The sequence below is a fragment of the Hirundo rustica genome, chromosome 4 (genome assembly GCF_015227805.2).
Source record: "Hirundo rustica isolate bHirRus1 chromosome 4, bHirRus1.pri.v3, whole genome shotgun sequence".
In the NCBI taxonomy this organism is placed as follows: Eukaryota; Metazoa; Chordata; class Aves; order Passeriformes; family Hirundinidae; genus Hirundo; species Hirundo rustica.
This window is the reverse complement of record NC_053453.1, coordinates 58,271,895-58,289,269: the sequence shown is the minus strand read 5'-3', so window position 1 is coordinate 58,289,269 and position 17,375 is coordinate 58,271,895. Positions and strand designations below refer to the sequence as shown.

At 40.2% G+C, this 17,375-nt stretch overlaps 1 protein-coding gene across 12 annotated transcripts in view; it reads left to right on the top strand.

Moving 5' to 3' along the window:
* TBXAS1 (thromboxane A synthase 1) overlaps positions 1 to 17,375 on the top strand; it is a 239,857-nt gene that overhangs the window by 105,466 nt on the left and 117,016 nt on the right. For all 12 annotated transcript variants that reach the window (XM_040062920.1, XM_040062919.2, XM_058420378.1 and 9 more), the window contains one exon: positions 7,020 to 7,116. In XM_040062920.1, coding sequence (XP_039918854.1) covers positions 7,020 to 7,116 — 97 coding nt within the window. The remainder of the gene's footprint in view (positions 1 to 7,019; positions 7,117 to 17,375) is intronic.

The following is a 17,375-nucleotide window of genomic DNA, read 5'->3' as shown; positions in this document are numbered from 1 at the left end:
GAGCACAGACCACAAGCCCATGGCTCTGCGCTGCCCTGGAACCCAGCTTCTGCTGCAGCCCACCTGAACAGAGAAAAGAAACAATTGCTATCCTTGTCCATCCCTTTTGATGCTTCTCTCCCCAAAGCATGAACACAGGCTTGAGGTTTTGTACTTGTGCTTAGTTCTGGACTCAGATTGCCTCCAAAAGCCTAATGGACGTAGATTGCTGAATATGCTTGTATAATTCAGAGGGTTTTTTTTTTTTCTTTTTTTTCCTCTTTGTGGTACTTTGTGAGCATAACTTAATCTCTGTCGTTTCTTATATGTGGGTAAATATTATCTACTTGATTTCATGAATGAATTAACACAGGCATATAAAGTCTGTGTCTCCTGCACTGCTCACTCGGGAGGGGGAAGGGATTAGTAAAAGTGTGTGACACCCTCAAGTTGCTAAACCCTGGGGTTACAGATGCTCAGAAACAGATTTCATTTGCACCCTAGTCTAAGTTACTTGAAAGACTCTACCAACTCTGTACATTGTAGTGGCCTCAATCAGCCCTCCTTCTCTTCATTGTAAGTATTAAATATATTACTTCAATACCACAAGTATCTTACTGCACCTGATGAGGGAGGAGCTCCTTTAAAAATAGCTGTGCTTTTAGTAGTAGGGAGAAGATAAATAATCCTGGAATTTTCTTCCTTTTTTTTTTTTGATACTTCCTTAAGCATGTCAGAAGGCCAAGGCTTTCTGGCAAGGTGTGAGTTTGAGATAGCGTAGAGGTTCTTGGTATGTAAAAGATAGCATTTTTAATCCCAGGTGTGTGTACAAAGAGTTGGGTGCATAACTGTACAGAGCAGCACAGGAAGTGTGTGTGAGCAAGCATTTTATGTTACATGATATTTTTAATGCACACAGGAATTAAATTAATAGTCCTATGAACTTTTTTTAAAGCTTTTACAACATGAAAAGAAATGTAGTTCATTGAAAAAAGAAATGAGGAACAATTTATTCTTACATAGAAATGAGTGTGGCCATGCCTGTTTTTTTTCATGAATTTACACAATGGATTGGATTAGTCTCTGGATGAGGTGTGTGAGGGTGTGTGCGTTGACAGAGCTGCACTTTGAAACTTTTCTTTGTGCCCAAGGTTTCTCAGTGTTACCGCGGCTTCATTTTCATGCACAGTAATTTCACCTGTTTCTAGGGTGTTGTGTTTAGGGGGTGTAGGTTTTTTTGTTTTTCTTCTCTTAAGTGTTAATGGGTGTTTCATGGTTCTCTAATCTGGAGATATTCAGTTTCTGGGTGCTTTATAAAAATAGCCCAGGCAAGCACCTTGCCAACTAGAGTCACAGCCTCAGATCCAGAGCAAGTGCACAGGAGTAAGTTTCCAACATTCCCAAAGAAAGCCGGCATGCAATTTCCAGGTGTATGTAGCAGCCAAGAAGTTCTGCTCTCACAGGGTGTCAACAGAAAAAAAAAAAGGTAATTGCTGGCAATTCCTATCTCCTCCATACCTAACGGTCCTCCAGCCCCTCAGATGGAAAATGGAAGATGTTATTTGTTTTCCCCACTGTCACTTCAGGTTATTTAAGTTGTAGGCTCTACAGGCCTAGAATATGATTTCTGTGTATGAATATTTCCTATCAGATTAGGATATGGGACTCTTGGAGACCTCTATCTGCTAATAAAACACGAATAATACTCATGGTACTTGAGGACTTTGTCTCGCTCCTTTCCTTTCCTCTCAGCCCTTTTTGTGCAGACTGTGTTTGGGTTTTGCAGCTGTTCATTATGTATTGCTTAGTCCTACCGCATCTGAATTGCCTTCGGGCACTGAAAGGGGACAGTGGTATGACAAATCAATTTGCTGACCTCTGAAATAATTAAGTAAGTAAGGCTGGGCTTCAGGCCTGTTTTAAACAAGCATTTTGCTGTTTGTTTTTACATTTCTCTGCCTGTAATGAAAGGGTGTCTCTAAACAAAAGAGACAGAGTGATCGAAGAACTTATTTTAAGGAAAAGTCTCGTAAGAGAATCAGCCTTTTCCCACTGCATCTCTGTGTACATATCTCCTTCTCCCTGCACTGCCGGTGTTTTTCTTTGTTCCTTGCTCTTCCCTAAAGAAAATAGCAATAATAATATATTCTATTTTCATATGGTTCTACAGATGATCTTTGTGTACTTAACCAGACCACAGCATAGAAAACAAAGCCTTGCTTATTGCCTAGCAGCATATATATGGGTTATGATTTATGTGGTTGTAATACATGGGGCTGATAATAGATAGGAAGATCAAAGTCTTCTGTGAATTGACAGCAGCACTGTAAACAAGGTGAAAGGGTTGCAGGTGTTTCCCACATGGATGTTATACAAAAACAACGTATGCCCCTTTGCCATAAGGTACTGTATGTGCTCTCCACCTTTTCCTGTGCAACAAGACAGTGTTGCTGTGAGCTTTGCTCAGAGAGCACTGCCATGGCTCAGGAGCTGGGAGATGCTGTTGGCAGCAGATGACCATGCAGTGTGGCCAGGATGATCCTGGGAGTGTGGAAAGGCTAATGTTAAATTGGTCTTTCAAATTAAAAGAGGCTGATTAATCCTCTGTGTCACCTGAGAACAGAAATCTGCATTTTGGGGAGATCCCTGTCAAACATTGGGAAGGAAGATATGATGGGCTGAAGTGTTTCAGGAGAGACTGGGCAGTCCAATGTGCCCCTTGTCTCATTGCTCCTACTTCAGAGTTGGGCTTGGCAGGCATCTCTTGCCTCCATGGGTCGTCTTCTGTGGACATGGCAGGCACGAGGGGTGGGCTTGAGACACCTAGACCACATCTCTGCAGGAAGCAGCGGTGGTGCATGAGCAAACCCGCAGATATCATTGCTGTTTCTTGTGGATAAAAAAAGGTGTGTGTAGAGAATGACTAAATCATTGTAAAGAGGACTGCAACATCCTGGGTGAACCTTGAACACAAGGTAGTCATCTCTGTCTTTCTCATTAATTGCCTTAAGAGGGTGCTTGTTTGCTCTTAGGAATGAAGCTGCTGCGGCTGGGTGTGATGGGTGTTTGTAGCCTCTTCAGTTATTGAAACTCTAGCAATGAAATTTGGCTTATTTTGTTCAATATCCTGTGACATAACCACCTCTTTGAAATGCGAGCCCTTTGGCAATCTGCTTTTTTCACAGCTTCTGGGAACAGACACATGCCCTCTACAGAATACTTGCGAAAGCCCTTTTGCCTGGCCCTGAGGATGATGTGGCACAAGGCTGCTGGCTTTTGCACCGGCAGCCTGCTGGGACAATGGCTCCTCATCCATATTTTCATCTGTTGGAGGAAGTTCTCACTGTATTTGTGCTATTGATGTACTGGTACCAGGCCTTTCACCTTGCAATGGAGCTAAAGCTACTGGTCTAAAATGTGAATTTCTTTCACTGTTCTGGAGGGCTGCAGTTTGAACTGAAATATAATAGAAATTGCTCCAACAGCATAACTTAATTAACCGATAACCTCATCTACACAGGAAAATTTGTCTCCATGTGTGGGTCATGAAATTTATTCTTTGCTGGTGTGGCAGTGTTACAACTTACTTCCCTGTGGACAGAGGCGTATCACCCCGAGGGTGTCATGTTATGTGCATGAAATCTTGCTTCTCTGCTGGAGCAGGCTAGGTATTCCCAAGTATTTGCTTTATACCCTGAAAGCCTTCGATGAAAATATTATAAAGTGTTGGGTCAAGCAATGTAATGATACTGTAGCTAAAGGTAGAACTTGTGTGTGTGAATGAGTCCTGTGGAAAGATTAACCTAGGAAAAGTTAATAAAAAGTGCTGTCTTAAATTATTCATGAATCCATTTGCAATGTACTTGCCCAGAGGCTTTTGTTTTTCTCAAACTCTTATTTATTAAAATATGACAAGAATATCAGGTTTTGTTCAACAATAAATCTAAGTCTACGTGACACTAGTGATTTCCTCATCCAGCAATGCAGAATCAAAATGAAGTTACATGGTAGAGGTGAATATGTTATTTACTTGGGAAGAATAGATTATTGGTCGGGAGGATTTTATCTTTTACCTGTTATTTCAAAACAAGTGAAAAAACCCCAAAACACCTAGTTGGGAGATAGCCTGGTTTTTTTGTCACTGAAGCCTTGACCCTGCAAAGGATTTAAAATACGTTAAAACTCAGGCATCTTTTTGACTTCTCAGGTTCCAAACTTGTGTTTGCTGAATGAAATAGCTCAGGTGATCTTGTTTCATGCTTAGTTCTACTTGTCCTTTTTCCTTAACTTCAGGGAAAGACCATGAAAGTCATGCTTTTGGCTTATGGATTTTGACTTCCAAAGTACGCCCATACATAGCCTCATCTTTTTGTGTCCTAGAAAACGTTTGAAAGATTGTATACAGAAAGTAGGAGAATGGAAAAAAGGCAGGAAGAGAGCTTTTTCTCTTTGGGATCCAATAATGTGTGTGCTTTATAGCAGTCATTCCTTAAAAAAAGGCAGAACTTTGTTTAAAAATAAATTTAAGTATGTTTTTCTCTTTTTTTGTTTTGATTTGGTTTTGTTTGTTTGTGGGGTTTTTGTTTGTTTGTTTTTTCCCCCTAGCATTTTCTATTATTAGTTGTAGGGGATGCCCCCCCCCCCCCCCCCCCTTCTTCTCCTTCTCTGCCCTAATTTATAACTGCATAAAGAAAGGAAAAGCAGTGCCTATACGTAGGCACTATATACAGTGGCTATATAGTGCCTTTCTCCTATAGGCACTATAGGAGAAAGGAGTGCCTATAGCTAGAAAGTTACAGAAAAGTAAATAAAAAAGAATGAGCTAACTGTGGAAACAGAACTGAGAGTTCGGGTGACTGGTCTGAGTTGGAGGATGATGGATAGACTTGTTTGCATAAGCTTGGCTTCTGAGTCACTTTCTCATAAAAGCAGCTTGAGTAGGAGATGCTCCCGTCCCAATTTTTTGGTCCTGAATGCTTTCAAGCACAAAGTGCACTGTGACATAAAGACTCCTGCTGTGAGTATCATCCTGTAATCCCAGCGAACAGGAGCTGGAGCTTTGCAATTTCCCAGGTTTGAAATAAACTAGAAGTGTGTCTCACACACACACACACTTTGCCTGATGTATCATGTGGTTCCCTTTGCTGGTCAGAGTTAAGCTGTCTGGGTAGACATAACCAGCTTCTGATTGAGATTTGGAATCTGGGGTCACTAAGTTGGTCCCTGTGAAAAACTGTTTGTTGCAGGATCATTTGTCACTAACCAATAAATGTGTCAAGGAACTTGCTAAACTTGGAGGGAGGAAAAGTGAGGTGTGATCATGAGAGGTCAGTATTTGTGGCTGGTCACTCTGGGTAGGTTCAGAGGGCACATCTTTACTTTGAGAGCTTGTGTTGCTTCTCTGATGCCAGAAAAACTATACAAAATAATTGCAAAAGCTGCATGTAGGGCATTAGCCTCTTTTGCTAAAGTCTGTGAATTAACCCCTCTTTAATCTGAGGCTTCAGCTCTTTTTTATGCACCCCTGAAGATTCTGAATAAAAGTTTGACCATTACAGGCAGCTACTTATGCTGTGTTTGAGCAAACTGGGAGGAGTGAAAAAGATTTACCTTCATAGACCACACCACCCCTATCTAATGTTCCAATAGAGGTTGTGAATTGCATTTGGGAAATAAAAGTTCCCTCTGGAAGTCCATGAGAGAAGAAAAGATGTCTTCTTTCCCATGTTCTTGTTCTTCTCTGCCATTTTTTTGTTACAAGTTTTGGTGATAGAGAGGTCAAACTGGGGTGTGAAACCTTGTTTTGGAATCAAGATATTTGTCTGATTTGTTTGCCCTTGAAGAAATCAGGCTGCTGCAGCTTCATTGCCATGGGAACCCCTAGTTTCTATATTTAATTCAGCCCAGGGTTTGCGTGTCTATTCAGTTGCTGCAGTGTAGACAGGTGATAAACAATATATCGATACTGAGCTATAGCATACCAAAATGATTAGGCATGGACATTACTGTGGTATTGCAGCTCTTGTGTTCTGCTGTGAGCTGCCTGGCCCTCCTGCGCCAGCCTCCAGCCTCTTCTTCCTCTCTTCTGGTGGAGAAAAAACAGTGCTCCCTGAATAGGCTTTCTGGTCCAGCCATCGACAAAGGTAGAGACTGCAAGCAACTTCTGCCTGCTGGTCATGCTTCTTCTCCCCAGCAGAGCAGCCAACCAGAGTGCCTGTGGGCCTTGAAAGAAATGGTGCTGGAGAAGGGAGCTCTGCACCCCTAGAAGTTGTAGGCTGGGATGCGTCCCAGTGCCTCTGCAGCATTCACAACGGTGTGAAGACCCAGAAGGGCAGACTCTGGCTCCACAAGGTTGTATTAAAATGGGAGCAGGGAGATAAAGGGTGTACAGGCAGAGACACCCCTATCACCTATTTTTCTTCTTAACTTTTACTAATTCCCTTAGACTTGGTAAAACTTTTCCCCCCCCTTTTTTTCCCCATCTCTATTTGTGTAATGTAAGGTTTGTCCAAGGCAATGCAGAGCCTGAGGTGCACTCAGTTCTAGTGCTAATAGAAGTGGTGGAAGTGTGCTTTTCTGCAGTCGTGCTGAGAGCACTTCTGGAAAGACTTGTTAGAGGCAGAGCTTGGCCATGGAAAGACATTTCATGTGGCTGATGGCAGGAAATTCAATTTTGTAGGTCTTTCATGATTATTTCAGTTGGTTTCTAATGTTTTACTCTTCTATAGTTTGGTTTAGTGATACTACATCACTTTGAATGGGATTCCGAGTGAGCATAGAGTGTGTAAACCTTTACGTTAAAATGTTGGCTGAGTATTGATTAATCAGTAAAAGATTTTAAGCTGTTTCCTTCAAATTCCAGGACCATGCATCTTAATTTAACAGTTGGGATGGCTGGGGAAAGATACTGCTTTACCTAAGGGAATGCATTTTCTGTGATATTTGTTCACTGCAAATATATTTAAGCAAAAAGAGATATTTTAGGGAAGATCATTCTCTGTGGTCACCATCTGTTAAAATTATTCTTTATTTCTTTCTAGGTATTATATTGGTCGCCAAATGTTTGTTGTGGTCTCCTCACCAGAGATGATTGAGCAAATCTTAGTGACAGATTTTAGTAACTTCACCAACAGAACTGTAAGTACATATAAAATTTTCTTTGTGAATGGAGTTGGTAGCACCAACCAAAAGTGGCTACAAGGAAGCTGGAAATAGAGAGGCAAAATTACAACATGGTTCAATAAGACCTTAAGCTATATACATTTAGTCAAAGGCTCTTGTTGCCAGGACACTCTGAGGATGAAAGAGAATGTCCTTAGAAGAGATACACTGTCCTTGTGGCTAAAGCACCAGATGGATGTTGAAGAAAGGGTTTCAATATCCAGTTTTGCCACTGGCCTCCTGTGAAATCTTGGAAAAATCACTTACTAGTTCTCTTCCTCAGTTCTCTATCTGTAACATGGAGATGGTATTATTTGCTTTCTCTCACACATGATCTGTCTTGTGCTTTTAGACCTCACAGGGCAGGAGCAGTCTGCTTGGGACAAGGACACGCCTCCCACAGCTATTGTATATTAGTCATACCTGAAAATAATAAATAGCAAAGAAGGAAGTTTGAGTTAGCAAGAATTGGTACATATGCTCTTGGTTATGCTCACCTTGGAAAGCTCATTTCAGGAAGTGGAAGTGGTTAGAACAAATAATGAGGGTGAATGGCCAGAGCTCCAGCAGTTGCTCAGCATTTTACAAGGAAATACTGTCACTGCATGCTGCCTCGGTCCCATCCATTCCCTGTTTCCCTCTGGGCCCTTTGTATGCTCAAACAAACTCATGTGTATTCAGGAGGGTTGTTTGTGCCCTTTGGGGAACATTTTTTCTCTGAAGAGCTGTCTGTCTCCTCTGACCCTCTATGCAAAAAGTCAGTCTGTTTGCAGACTGCTTGTCTCCTTTGCTTGCTTCTTTTGGTGCTTGAGTTTCATCTTGTGACTGCCTTACTTAATAACTACTGGTAACAACTGCCCACCACTCTGCCCATACCTCACACTTGAAAGGAAAAATCTATTTTAGACTTCTTAGGCTGAAGTTGTTATCTATGACAAGGGGCTTTTCCCCGTTTTCTTTATGCTTGAAGAAATTTTCCATTCCTTCCCTTCTTCCACCCCAAGCAGGAACCCTATTTTTTCCTGTCTATAACTTTTCCATGCTTTTCTTCTTTATATTTGGTAGTAGTAGCCTATACCCACTACACCTAGCAGTAGCTGGTGATCAAGCAATGCTTCCCTTAAATTAGGAAGTTTTCCTTAGAGGGGACACTCAGAGATTTGTTCTGCTTTTAACTTCACTCAGCCGGGTCATTTGGATATATCTTTCTCTGTATTGTCACACTTCTTGGTGATTTTTTTTCTTCCTCTACAGGCTTTTTGTGTTCAGAGGTTTCTCTCTTTCTTGTGGCTGTATATCCATCTGTCATGGTCTGTCTGTGACATCTGTGTTCCTCTCTAAAATTCAGGTAGGTTATGTCATTGTAGTCACTCTCTCCCTCTCTCCTTTTCTAGTTCTTCATTAAGGATCTGTTAGGTAGAGCTGTCTCTGCAGGTTCACATCTTGCCCTCATCACTTGACTGTCCTCTGAATCATTTGAGGCTTTTCTGTACAACATCCTGCTTTATTGATGAGGAACTGAGACATAGACAGAGTGACATCCCTGCCACTAACCAGAAAGCCTATGACAGATGAATAAATTTAACTCCTAGCCAACCTTTAGCAAAATTAGCAGGTTCCCCCTGTGCAGGGTTGCTATTTCTGTCTTGCTTAATGCCCATGAGTCTAAATCAAATGAACTTCCTTCATCTTATATTCTCTCATCTGCTTGTTTTATGGCCTTCTCACATAGCCACAATCTTTGATCATTTCTCATTTTTCACTTTGTTCTCCCCTCTTCCAGCCTTTGTTTTTCACTTATTGCAGATAAGCAGCCTTCTGTTTCTGGGTCTTTCCACATCTAACCTGGGGATCTTTTCTCCTCTGGAGTTTTCACACTGGAAGCTGTCTCCTCTTTAATTTGCAGTCAGTTCTCTTGGGGAAGTCTTTGGTTATCCTGTTCACTAATAATCCTACATGAATATAAATAATGCTGGATGGTACATAAGGAAGGGCAGTGGAATTTATTCAGATGTGATTTGGGTTGTATGCAAATAATGATTGAAAGGTGAGAGTGAGAAAAGCACTTTCCAAGTAATAGAATTCTTTCTTATCACATTGACTGAATAAATGTCATTTTAAGATTTTAATAGGGTTACTTCTTTTTGTATATTTTGAAATTAGTCAAAGCAAGCTCCTCTACTTCAAGTGAAGGTTTCTATTTGCTAGTGGAGAATTCAAAATGCTAAAAAGACCCCCCTGCTTTATTTTACAAATTCCTACCCCAGTGAAGAGTGGTTTTAGATCTGACTTTGGAGTCAGTGCTGTTTACAAAGCTAGGGTAATGTATTTCAGTCCAAACATGGCACATGCTTATTATTTCAACCCAAAGCTTTTTTTTTTTTTTTTTTTTTTTTTTCCGTTTTAAGAGTATCAGCCTTTTTAGGCTGAGGGGATGGTAAAGCAGGTGAGACCATTGGGTTTGAACAGGTCTTAGGAAAACACACTTGTGCTTTTTTTTTTTTTTCTGACCTCTCCCCATGTGCATTTCCGTAATCAAGATTTGGACATCATCCACTAGAGTGAAATGTGAGTTATCTAACCTAGAATACCTCAAAGAGAGATTATTCTCTCTGTTGCAGTTGTACCAAGTGTATATTAACAAATTGTCCCTGATTTTCAGGATGTGCAGGACTAATTCTAAAAGCTAAGTGTAGAAAAAGTTTATATTGCCTTTTTATTTTGCTGTTATTTTCAATTAATTGTAAAATATATACATATTTGATTAAGAGACAATGGGAAATCAAACTTGTGAAGGGCTGAAAACAGTGGATTTGTTGATAGAAGCCAGTAAGATGATGATTCAGTGAATTCGGACAGCTTTTATTAAAGCTGTCTCTAACGTGATGTCATGCCTTTGAGTGCTCGTAAGCAGGATAACCTTAATCTGGGATTGTGCACTTGTGGACTCCCTTCTGGGAAGTCATCTGAAAGCCTTTATGGAATGGGGGTGGTTTTAATCTGCTGAGAGGATCCTTTTGGAAGCATCTTGTGTCCTGTGTCTGCATCTTGAAAGACCTAGACCATTTGTACACTTCTCACATACTGTACCTGTCTGCTCACTCATTATATAGACAAAGTAGATCTTGCATGTGAACACAAGCTAAACTTCTCTTCATTTTATGTTTCCCTTTGATATTATATATTTCACATCTTTACTATGGCTATCTTTTGAAGGCTGCTGTCAAAAGTCTTTTATATTCCCCCACCATCTTCTCTTGTTTCTGAATTACTGGTTAATAATTCTTGTAAAAGAAGTGTATGGTGACTGCAGGTCAGATCTGCATTAAGGTTCACTTCCTTTTAGAACAAGCAACCAAGTCTAGCACGCAGGCTGTTACTGCCTTGTAGGCACAGGGTATATGTATTGGTAACTGTATAATCACAGGAAGGCAGTAATGACACTTTGCTTTCCCATTTAGTTTGGTCTCAATTAACACAAGCATTAGAGCCATTCAAAACTATAAATGTCTGCTGCAATATACCTTCATCCTTGAGGCACACAAAGCCTTTCTCCCCATGTTTTTAATTATAGTTGAAGAAGAAAATATGAAAATTACTTTATATACCTTGTGCCAAAAAATATGGAATTAATTTTAATTTAGGTTAACCATGGAAACCTCAGCCTGCATTTAGGCAGGGCTGTGCTGGATTAAATGATACTTTTTTCTCACAACTGTATTAAATTGTCTCTTGAATAGAAGCTTCATTTTAAGATCACTAAGACCATTTTTAACTTCATTACTCTTTTGCAAGTGAGATAGGATTATGATGTTTGTTGCATTCTTCCAGGTGGGATAATGATACATAATCTGTTTTCAGATTGTTTTTAATTTCTGCATTGAAAATTTGTTTTTCAATTAGTACTTGAGAATCATTGAAGTGTACTTTTAAAAATGTTGGAGCAGAATATTAAGATGGGACAATGTGAAGAGACAAATTACCTGGTACATAATTCAAATAATTTGGATGGCTGTAAAAATATTTCCTAGAAATATGGATTCTGTAAGCCCTAAGGCAAAGGTAAGTACTGGCTAGTCAAGGTTTGCCAGGCCACTGGAGTTGGTGCTCTGCCAGGATTCATGTGACTGTCACAGGTGGAAACTTGTGGATGATTCAGACCAAATCCTTAAATCTACCTGCCAGCCAGCTGGAGGAGAGTTACATTTTTAAATTCAAACAACTACACCAATCCCAATTTCTGTAAGAAAATATTTTTCTCATCAGAAGCTTAGCTGCTACAGTGGTACAAGTAATAATGGATTAATAGCAAACAATAATGAAGTGGTAAAAATAAGAATAAAAAAGTATCAGGAATATAATGTGATACAAAATTCTTGTATCCCTTTTGAGGGCAAAGTGAGCTGCTTGAGCTTCTTTTCTTTTTGCTTGTCTATTATTTCCCTTCATCTTTGAATTGATCCACATAAGATCTGATTATTCTTTTCACATGTAGAATTTGTCTGTTACACTAAGCTGTTTTATCATTATCATCTTTATTTTGGTAAAGCTATAATGCTTCAGGCTTACATAGAGCATTAAACAGCAAGTAGGAAGGAACCTATTTTCTGCATTTTGTTCAGTTGTGGTCCAGGATGCCTGACATATCCCTGAACTGGCTATTCTTTCTGGTCTCTTTCTAGGGGAAAGAAAACTGTATAATACTGTATCAAAAGATCTATCTAAATTTGATACAAGATGCCCTCCAGAGGTCCCTTCTAAACTCAGTCATCCTGTAATTCTGTGAATTTTGGGTCCTCAGTCAGCAGAAATCAACATATTAACTTTAGATGATTCTACGCTGACTGATAAAGATTATCTGTCTCCAGAGCAGGACTAGGATGTAACAACTGGCTTCAAAAAGCTCAGCTCAGGAACTGGCTGCTGTGCATCTGTGCTCTTCACCTTTTCAAGCAAAGGATCACTTGCATGTCCTGTGCAAGATCTTTCTTGCTGTCTTCTGCCTTTACTTTTAGAGAACAGACATCATCCCCACTGATGTGCTGACTTTCAGTAAACAGTGGTAATTCAGTTGTGTATCCCAACCCGGAGTCTTCTCCAGCTTATGTGCTGGGCTGTTTCTTCCACCTCTTTCACAAATACAGTTTTTATTTTGAAAAATGAACCCACCAACATAACTCACTTGGAAGCATGCAATGTAAAAACAGCTAAGGAATGACAAGTTTTATACTGTTGCCAAAAGACAGATATGCATGCTGCCTTGACCCTGTACCCTTTGGTTGTTTGGTTTAGAAATGTTTCTTCCCTTCAAGTTAAACTTCCTAGTATTATTTCCGGTTGTGTCAATGCCACCATCATCCACCATCAAAGAAATGTGAATTTCTTTGTTTACTTAGAAATTGTTGTTGTAAAGTGCAAAGAACTCAGTTTGTAAATAGACAGAGAATGGACTTTTCTGGAAGCTTACCTTTGGCGTGGGCACATGGTTTGAACCATCAGTGACACAGTAGGACAGCAGACAAGTCAGTACTTGGAAAAGGGTTCTAATAAAAGAGAAAACATGACAAATATACATATATAAAATGAGGTCTTCATTTTTCCATGCTTTAAAATGACCGTTCAGTGGGATGGCTTTGTACACATCTGGTGTGTGCGAATAGTTTGATTGTGATATTTAGTTCCAAATACATACTGGGTTTTGTGGCTGCAGAGAGAAGGAATGCGCTTTAATTCTTTTTCACTGCTTCATTCTGTTTAGATTTTCATTTTTAATTTTTCCACTCCTTCATCCTGTTTCATCTTGTTTTTGTTTGGTTCATATAGGACGTGGAAAGTGACTGGCATAACAGCTCTGGAGCCAACATGTCCCGTGATTAATTGCTACATCTGCGTGTGAGCTTGAATACATATCTGTATATATTTATGGATGCATACAGATGCACATATATTGTTTTAGGATCTCCTTGTGAACTAAGGAGAGGCTGAGTCTCTATTCCATTCTCTAGAGCACTGTAGACATCAATTGTGCCATATGTTATTATGGAAACTTCACAAAATATGCCTCTTTGTGCATGCCATGTTGGTATTCCAGTTCCTGGTGCAGGAAAACCATCATGCCCGATGGCAGGCTGTGCCTTGAACACCCAGTTCTTTGTGATAGAGTGCAATGTTATTCCCTTCCTCCCTGACTTTGTAGGACAAATCCAAGCATCAATCCTGCCACATGTACAAAAGCCTTGGTCTCACTGAGCTGAGAATATTCAGTGCTTCCAAAAATCATTCTGTGCCTTAGGAGGATAAGTGAAAAGGTGTCCAAGCAGTGAATTTATTAAGATTTCCTTCTTTTTTTTGCCTACCAGTTTTATACAGCTTCTAGATCATAGCTGGTTTGAAATATTGTCTGGTACAGCATTGGTATAGAAAGGGAATCATGTTAGCAGGGAATGAATTTGCCTGTATGGCACGTATCTGTTTAATATTACTTTGTTTGACTGCAAGTTTGTGGGTGCTGTTGTACAGCTGCGTGAGCCCAGATGCCTGAGTGATTTTCCAGTGCCGGGAAGCTGAGCAAGGGCTCTTATCCTTCTTTTGACCTGATGGTTCAGGAGCACTGAGGGTAAACAACTCTAACATCTGCTTTCTTTCCCAAATATGTCTCCTTGGCTGTCTTCTAGACACACTGAAATACCTTTCTAGCTTGGTCAATATATATGTAACTATTTTTCTGCCTTCTATACCTTATAAAATTTTTAAGTTTAAAGTTTTTAATGCAGGATTTCCTTGTTTCTTTCCCGTTTTTGCTTTGAGATTTCGCAGGTTAATTTTTCTGAGCAATTGAATTCAGTTTTGTTAAAATATTTTAAAGTAGCAGTACATATGCTTGCAATAGACACTTGAAAATTAAAATAATAAATATTGAGAGGGTCATTTCTTTCACACTGTGTAAGTCTTTTTATGCATGCACAACAAATTGTCCCTTATTCCCCATATGCTGAAGCTAATAGCACAAAACTAATGTTGTCAAATGATCACTGCTATTAATGGTAAAATTAATCAGACTTTGGCTTCAGTTATCCTCAAAGAAAGGACTGATGTATTAGTAGACCATGTTCTGTGAGCCATCTGATCCCTGAATCCCAGTGAGAAGAGGTCTGGTTTTGTGATTAGGGCTCTAGGTCAGGATTTAGGAGCTCTGAGCTCAGTTTTTGGCCTTGTAACAGAATTCCTGTGTTCACAATGGCAAAGCATTTAGGAAGTGCTTTGTCACCTTAATAAATGTAGAAGAGTATGTTGGGATTTTCCACCTGAAGAGTATCATTAGTGAATATGAGTGCTTCGAGACTGATGGCAATGGGTTGGGGTTTGGTTTATCTGTTAATTCAAATGGTTGTGGTGGGAGGGTTTTTTGTTTGTTCTTAAAAGAAGCTTCAGAAATGCAGATTAAAATGTTTTCATTAAAAGTTCTCCCACCCCCTTTTAAGTAAGTTTCTATTTTGAAGTATTAAGAAAAGCTAAAGTAGAAAAGTTAGTATCATCAGATTTAATTGAGTGTGTTTGAGGACCATCATCTCAAGTTTGTAATTTTTGTTTGTGATTCTAATTCAGAACAGGAAACCAAGTGAAACCTGTGTCCTGTGAAGTGGGAGAACACATTTGTCTTTACCTTTGGAGCAGCTGGCACCTGCTTCTGCTGACCAGGTGTCCTGGTTCTGTCCAGGACAGGGTTAAGTTTTTTGAGTAGCTGGGAGGGGGCATGGCCAGGACCCTGAGGTTATTCTATGCCACATCATTGCCAGGGGTGGGGGAAAGGGACTCTCTTCTGGGGAGAAGGGGTTCCTTCTGGTCAAGTAAACGTGGTGGAAGGAGCCATCCAGTACTGTTTCTTTTCAGAGTGTTTGCGTGTGAATCCTTTCTTTTCTTGCATCCTCTCACTGGTATTGTTGTTACTGTTAATTTTCTTATCTCACTGCTGTTTCCAGTAAATTACCCTCTCTCAACCTGTGATCCTGCCTCCAGTTCCCCTCTCCATCCTGCCACAGGGAGAGGGAGAGGGGAAAACAGGGGTGTGCAGGAGGATGGCAGCGGGGTTTGGGGAATCTTAGTGGGGATGCAGAACTGGGGAGTGCCACTCCTAAACCACAACTCCACAATTCATAAAAAGATGTCAGCACTTGCTTGTTTCTGTCCATGTTTTTACTTCTCATTTAATTCAGTGGGCTATGACTGTGTATTTACACCAGTATGCTTATTCTGTCCAGAACTGGGGTATGCCCTTACATGGGAGATGTTTTTTCGTTGCCTCGCATGGAAAAGAGGGTGAACACAGTGTCTTCTCAAACATTTGAGTATTCAATAAAGATTTGTGAAAGTTTAGGAGGATATAAATGACAGTAGGCTGGAGAGCCACAGAATAGCTTACAAGCAATCAATCTTTAAACACTGACTGTAGTTATGTCAAATTAATTTGAGGATGGTCCTGTTGACTGACTTCAAGATACTCTCTAATTGACAATGTATTTCCTTTGAGTGGTGACTTAGGTAGTTTGCTGTTTGAGGAAGGTTTCCTGTGTTGTTGTGGCTGGAGGAAGCTCTCAGCCTATTCCCCAGCAGTGGGTGCCAGGCTGTAGTTGGGTTTGGAGAAAGCCACACTTCCAGTGAGGCTGCTCTTTCAACTGGCTAACATGTTGTTGTCCAGGCAAGTCATATCAATTTGTTTTCTCAAGAGTTATGAATCTCTAATTGAGTAAATGAACACTAATATTTTTCACATTTCCAGGCAAGACTGGAAATAAAACTGGCTGATTCCTCCTGTGTGAAGGGCTGGCAGTGATGGTGGAAACAGATCAGTTACACACAGACGAAATACGAAATTAAAACTTTCCATTTTTTCTCTTTTCCAGGCATGGGTTGACTGTTTTCAAATTCTAAGTTGACTGTAAGGAGGCTAGAAGACTTAAAAAAAAGTTTCCTCTTTCCTTGCCCCACCCCCCCCACCCCCCCTTAAGAAATGATGAGTCAGCATGTTGAGATGCACAGTCCTCTTATTTTTCACAGGAGTTATAATGAAATGAGTTATTTTTAAACATGGGTCTAAGTATTTGAATCTGTCCCTGAGTCTTCCTCTGGTTTATTAATGGGCTGCAGTGCTGCCATCACCATGGCATCCTGTTACCTCTTCCCCTGTGAAGACTGCAAAACCACATGATGAAATTTACGTTTTTTAATTCTCCGCTCTTCATGCCTGTACTCATAAAAATGCTTTGCAAAACCATGGGAGAACACAAATGTGAGGACAATCCAGTATCAAGAAATGACTTGGGTTGCTGTGCTGTTTTTTGTTAATTTTTAACGCTCTCCCTTTATGCTGTTACACTGCAGCCGTCAGTGGTTCAATACCTGCTCCTAGGTAGACACCACAACACCAGATGGATTACGAACTTTACAGCTCTAATCATAGTGGCTGATAATGTGTGCAAATCTCCCTTTCACTGCTTGTTCAAGGCAGTCAAGAAATACTGAATACAGCTGTACATAATTAGGCTTCTTTTGAAGCTAAATCAGCCTGTGAAATTTCTGTTCCAGGAAAATGGTCAAAATTAGTCAATAAAAAACTCAACAAAACAAACAAACAACAAAACCCCAAACCCTTTTGCATGTGCTTAGTTAATCGTATATTATGACATTCTGTTTCCTAAATGCAAGGCTTCCCTGCCAAATTATTGAGATTTAAAAGGGGGGAGGGGTGAGAAATACTGCATAACGAAACTATGAAAAGGTGATTTTGCTGCAGGTGTATGAAGATGCTGATTTGACAATATGCAGTGTGTATGCACTTGTTTGTGCCACGGGGGAGTTTGTGTAGGACTAAGTATGTGTGTGTCTTAATGTGTTGCAGGTATGTGAAGGGCCACGCTCCCTTTTTACCCACTCCCTTTCCTTCCATGTATTTCTTTGAGACACCGTGAGGTCAGCTTTTGAAAATATCTGTTTTGGCTTGTTTATCCTCACCTCTGTTTTCTTCTTTATTCTACCATTCCACAAGATTTCTTTTTCTAAATAACTGAAGACAACAAGATCTGTCTTATTAGATTTTGCCTTCCCTTCCCCCAGTTTTTTCTCCTGTTGAAACTTGCCAATCACTTTTGAAGCCTACACTGGGCTTTTCTGCAGCACAGGAGATATCATTAAGGCTTTAAACCCACTAATGAGGGAAATGCGCACTGCTTGAAGGCTCC